Consider the following 5052-nt stretch of genomic DNA (forward strand, 5'->3'; position numbering starts at 1 on the left):
CAGTGCCGAAACTGTCACTGAGATACATGCTTAAGTATTCTTCTGTTTGACACCACAAAACTCACACCAGAAAACAACTGCGAATTAAATCGGACTAGTAGACACAGATATCTGCAGGAATTAGGGATGAATGTAGGAAGATATGTAATCTACATTGTTTTAAATCAGCGAAATATGTTATTAATGGTTGATTACCATAGTGTTGTTATGGATGGTAAGGAATAACTAGAAAGAAACCACTTTTAAATCATCTTTATTTGCATATTTAATTATGATAATAAAACATTTAAGCTTTAATTTTGTTTTGTAGCAAACAGGAAAACAATAAGAATGTGCACAAAGTAATATATTACATATGGAGATAATTAGATTGTATACTTATTGTGGCATTATATTTCAGGAAAGCTTTACTCAAATCAGCAATAAAGTGTGATAGAAACTGGAATTCATCCACATTACAGAGACCATGAACTGACACCAGGGTAACTGAACTGCTTACATTTACATTGGGAGTAACAATAACTAAAAAAGTAGCACTGTAAAGTTTGAGTTAGCCAGTTTTATGCACAATTTTTTCCCCCCAAATTGGTGTATACCAAAATAGCTTGCATCTATGAATCAAAATAGAGTATTTTTATGTATGAAACAGATACATTTCAATGTTTGTCCTACAACTTTCATTCATTGCTCTAAGTATAAAAACCACGTAACACAAACTTTGTCCAGAGTTTCAAAACCATTTTTACTTCCTCACCACGTACACAATTGTATAAACACAACCCAGTGCCATTTTTCATAACTTTGACTATTACTCACTTATCTCTTCCCTTTCATTTTCCCTCCTCCGACATGCTTCAAATCTCCCTAACCTAGCCACTCACTTCCCATATAGTTACAGTAGCTAATAACTATAAGCATGATTTTTGTGTAGAAATTGAGGTTTATTGATCCACTTCCCAGGGATTTAGGCAGTTTGCTTTATCTGCAGAACAGCGGGCTCGTCTGTTTCCTCAATGTGCAACTCTATATTCGGCCCTATGTGTCTTACTTTGCCTTCTGATGGGACTTCAGGGTGGGTCTCCAGCAAAATATCAGCCTCCTCTGTGCTTTCTGCCTTCATCACAATGCCCCTGTTATTGCTACTTCCCATTGCCAATTCTGCCTCTTTCACTTCATCTTCTGCATCCTCCATCATCTCCTTAACCTCTTCAGTTGTCAAAACGTTGGGGCCCAAGTGTACTTCAGGGAACTCGCTGTCTTCAGGAGAACCAGATGGGTCAGTTTCCATGGTAACAACTGCATCACTGGGGCTCTGTGGAGGAGTCTCCCCATTCCTCACCTTTTTCACCTTGAACGTCATAGGGGTTACTCTGAAGTTGGAGGACTTAGCTGACTGCGATTTCTGTTGATTTGGGGTGAGTGACTTCTTAATCTTCTCTCGTCTTTCTGGAGATACAATCTTTGTGCCAAACTTATTCATCCTTTTCTCAATGTTCTCACGGGAAAATGCTTTCTTGATACTATCAACTTTCTTCATGCTTGATCGCTTGATTTTTGCAGCCCTGGACTGTTCCAACTTTTCAGATCTTTCCCCATCATTGTCTTCACCTTCATGGATGTCTTCATCAGAGGACAGTTCCAGCGAAGGAAGACTATCTTCCACTGGTTTGTTCTCATCCACACATTCCTCTGCTGCCACATCATCTTTTGGCTTCTCAGCAAAAACTTTGGCTGGAATCTCTGTTTCCTCCTGCAATTATTCATTAAGCAGAAATTAACAGTTGCTCACACCACAGAACTTTAAAAACACAATTAAAGCTTTCCAAAAAAGAGCTACAGAGCAAGACTGCTCCTTCTTAGCTTTTAAAAATTTTGCTTCTTAACTATATATTAATAGCTGAATGTTAGAAGTTCTGCATCAAAAAGGCAACTGAACAACCTAACTGATGCAACAGTAAACTGAGAAAACAGCTTTTTGATTGAGTGTGAAAACTTGAGTAAGGTTACTATAAATTTTATCTTAAGAACTAAAATTCACTGGAAATAAATCAGCAGGTTATGAGTTCAATGATCAGCACTTAGTAAAAATCTGAGGAACACAAAGCCTGGTTGGTCAACAGATTCAGAAAAACTCAGAATTGCTCATTGATTGACAGATGGCATTCACTCTCATTTACTGTGATGACTCTAATTGAGATTTACTTCTGTTGGCTTCATATCTATCTTTTGCCCATGATTCTCTTCTGGGCACATGTGCTTTGGGTTGAGATTCTGGTCAATATTAGCCAACTAACCTAACAGTAACCCAAAAAGTTTAATACAGATTATTTACTTTCAAGCACTGGTGAATTTCCCAGAGAGTCCCATTCCAGGATCTGATAGTCATGAAAGGCGCATTCACAATATGACCAATCAAGTGATTATCAACCTGTAATCTTTCCCAATATGCCAAATGGCAAGACGGTAAGACCTGTCCTGTCAAAACTGAGAGCTGCAGTGCAACAACCGCCCACGTTAAAACAGCCAACGGCAGTCCTCATGGCAAGAGTCCTCCTCACTGAGGATCTTACCAATCAAATCAACTTATGAGTTGGAAGCCGCGTTGATGGAAAGCTGGGCTAGAAAGACATGTAAATGTCAATGCATATCGACTGCTAATCACTGTTATGACGAATAACTTTTCCTCCAAGATCAAATCTGGTGAGTTCGAGAGAGAAATTCTCGAAGTCCAAGGAATTCAAAGCAAAATACTGCGACTGCTGTAAATATAAACGTGGCCCCACGATTACTTAAATGGGAAGGAATTCCCCGCGTTGTGACTCATTCCCCTAGAATCTCACTCGAAATGGGTAATGCAAGCTTAAGCTGATGAAAGCTTCAAACCGATCAACCTCGCAACCCTCAAATTAATGCTACACGTTCGGAATGCGTTTGAGAAGCTGTTGTGAGGTGTTAAGTTTCAGGCGGGACGATCGCGGACTTTACTGCTGTGCATTCCAACCCCATCCCACCCTTCCCGAAAGTAAGCTGCTCCCGGGCCAGTGAAGTGACTGCAGCTCCAGCACAAGAGGCGCACGCAGCTGAGAGCGGGAGGATTCACTGCCAAACTCAGCCCAACCCAACCCAACCCAACCCGTACCTGCTCACACACCAAACACAGAGATTAATCCGCCATACAGCGACATGGAAAAGCCATCAGGATTCAAGAGGGTAGGGCGGGGACCAAGTCGATTATACTATTAATATTTCAAACACATCACGGGGGAGCAGCCGAACTATTTGGGTCAGTTTTGCAAAACAGAACCCAACGAAAAAGCAACTGCTTTTGAAACAAGCTGATCGAAAGGGTTCAGAGAGCCAAATATGCAACGTACTGCACATGTTTAATCACTTGTAATCCTTTGTCCAAAAGGGTGCTTGTGCCCAGTCCAGATACAGTGGGTCTAAAAAGGCTGGGTCGGGTGCAATTGCTAATTCCACTCCCAAGTGCAGGATAATTCTCTGAATTTGCCAATAAGCAGTAAGAGATTGCTGTGGACAGGTACTGGTCAGCACTTTACCCTGAGGGTTTGTGACCCACCCGTTTGGAGAGCAGCATCGCTCTGCAGGAAGGGCAGGGTGCCCGTTGGCCAGTTTAACTTACCTGGAAGATCAGCACTCTGAAGTTGTTCTTCTTCAGGAGCTGCGCCTGGTTGCTCTCGAGCTTCTTGACCTGCACCGCCTGCTTGTCCAGGCGCTCCCGCATCTCCTGCACGTTGCTACTGACTTTCCTCGACTTGTCCAGCAGCTTGTTGACGGTGTTGCTGGTGGTGGTGTGACTCTTGGAGAGTTTGGTGATGTCGCTCTGGATGCCCCTGACCGAGCTCTCCACCCCGATCTGACGATGCTCCATCTTCCTCTGGTTATCCTGCACCGTGTCCAGCATGTTCACCAACTTGTCGAGCAGAGCCAGCACCGTGATCGCGTTAACCTGCGAGCCGTCCATCAGCGAGCCGCCTGCCGGGGCCGGAGCCGGGGCCGGGCTCGGGGGCGAGCTGGATTCCACACTCGGGCCGGCCTCCGGGCTGCCTTGCACGGCCTGCCCGCTGCTTTTCTCCGCTTGCACTCCGTCTTCTCCCATCTCCCCTGCAACTCGATCTCGGCGCTGCAGCCGGGAGAGAGTTGCAAACTGCAAAGACTAAAGCTCACACCCCTCCCTCCTTCTTTCAGACCGGTTCCCTCCTCCTTGCCTTGGGGCTGTTTATTGTAACTTCTCTCCACCGCCTGCCTGCGGCGACCCAGTTACGGAAAATTCCCAAGGTCCAGTGCTATACGTGTCCGCCCAGTAAAACTGTGCCTTGCTACAGGCGGGGTTTGGGCTCCCTTGGAAATTACTTTTTTCCATAAATGCCATAACATTTTGCAAAACGTCCGGATCCTGTTAAAGCAAATCAAAGGGAGCCTGGCCCCCTGCCCACTGTTGCAATTGGCTGAAGGGGGCGGGGAGGAAGGGTCGATGTGACGGGTGCGGTTTTCCTGGACGTTTGCTCCTACGTTCTAAAGTTGTGCAAATGTAGCTGTGCACTGGTCGTTCCTCATAGGAACACCACTGACCTTTGTACACACTGCACAAACAGACTTTAAAATAAGCCATTTGTAATGCAATAGCAGCTGTTTACTTGAAATCGCGTCTTTAAAAAAACCGTTGCTTACATGCAACCATCTAATTTAAGTGTAAACTTAAAATGAATCTTGGGAATCGCTGTATTTTTTTTGTTTCGAAACTGCCGAGAACTTTTCAGCCCTGGCTTGGGCAAGGTTAGACCGAGACAACTTTAGTAGGAGTGAAGGTTTTCCTGCAGGTGGCAGTAAAGTTCTTGCAGTTGAATCCACGGAATGTGAAGGAGGGGCTAGGGATATTTAGCTTGTGATGTAAAGTGCTCAGGATAGTTTACCAAAGTACCTTTAGTTTTCAGCACCCGTGTTCTGCAACAATGTACACTCAAGCGCGCACCGTGCGAGTCATATTCAGCAATCACTGATTCCCAACATATTGTTAATATAAATACATTT

General features: G+C 44.2%; 1 protein-coding gene across 1 annotated transcript; it reads right to left on the minus strand.

The window, feature by feature from the left end:
• Nucleotides 1-237: 237 nt before the first annotated feature.
• Nucleotides 238-4471, minus strand: LOC122551260 (caveolae-associated protein 2-like). The gene is made up of 2 exons (XM_043692889.1): nucleotides 3644-4471; nucleotides 238-1750 (listed from the first exon to the last, which is right to left on the minus strand). The coding sequence occupies exons 1-2, from the start codon at nucleotides 4118-4120 to the stop codon at nucleotides 965-967; spliced, it is 1263 nt and encodes a 420-aa protein (XP_043548824.1). The 5' UTR covers nucleotides 4121-4471; the 3' UTR covers nucleotides 238-964.
• Between the last annotated feature and the right edge of the window lie 581 nt (nucleotides 4472-5052).

This window comes from Chiloscyllium plagiosum, chromosome 7 (genome assembly GCF_004010195.1).
Source record: "Chiloscyllium plagiosum isolate BGI_BamShark_2017 chromosome 7, ASM401019v2, whole genome shotgun sequence".
In the NCBI taxonomy this organism is placed as follows: Eukaryota; Metazoa; Chordata; class Chondrichthyes; order Orectolobiformes; family Hemiscylliidae; genus Chiloscyllium; species Chiloscyllium plagiosum.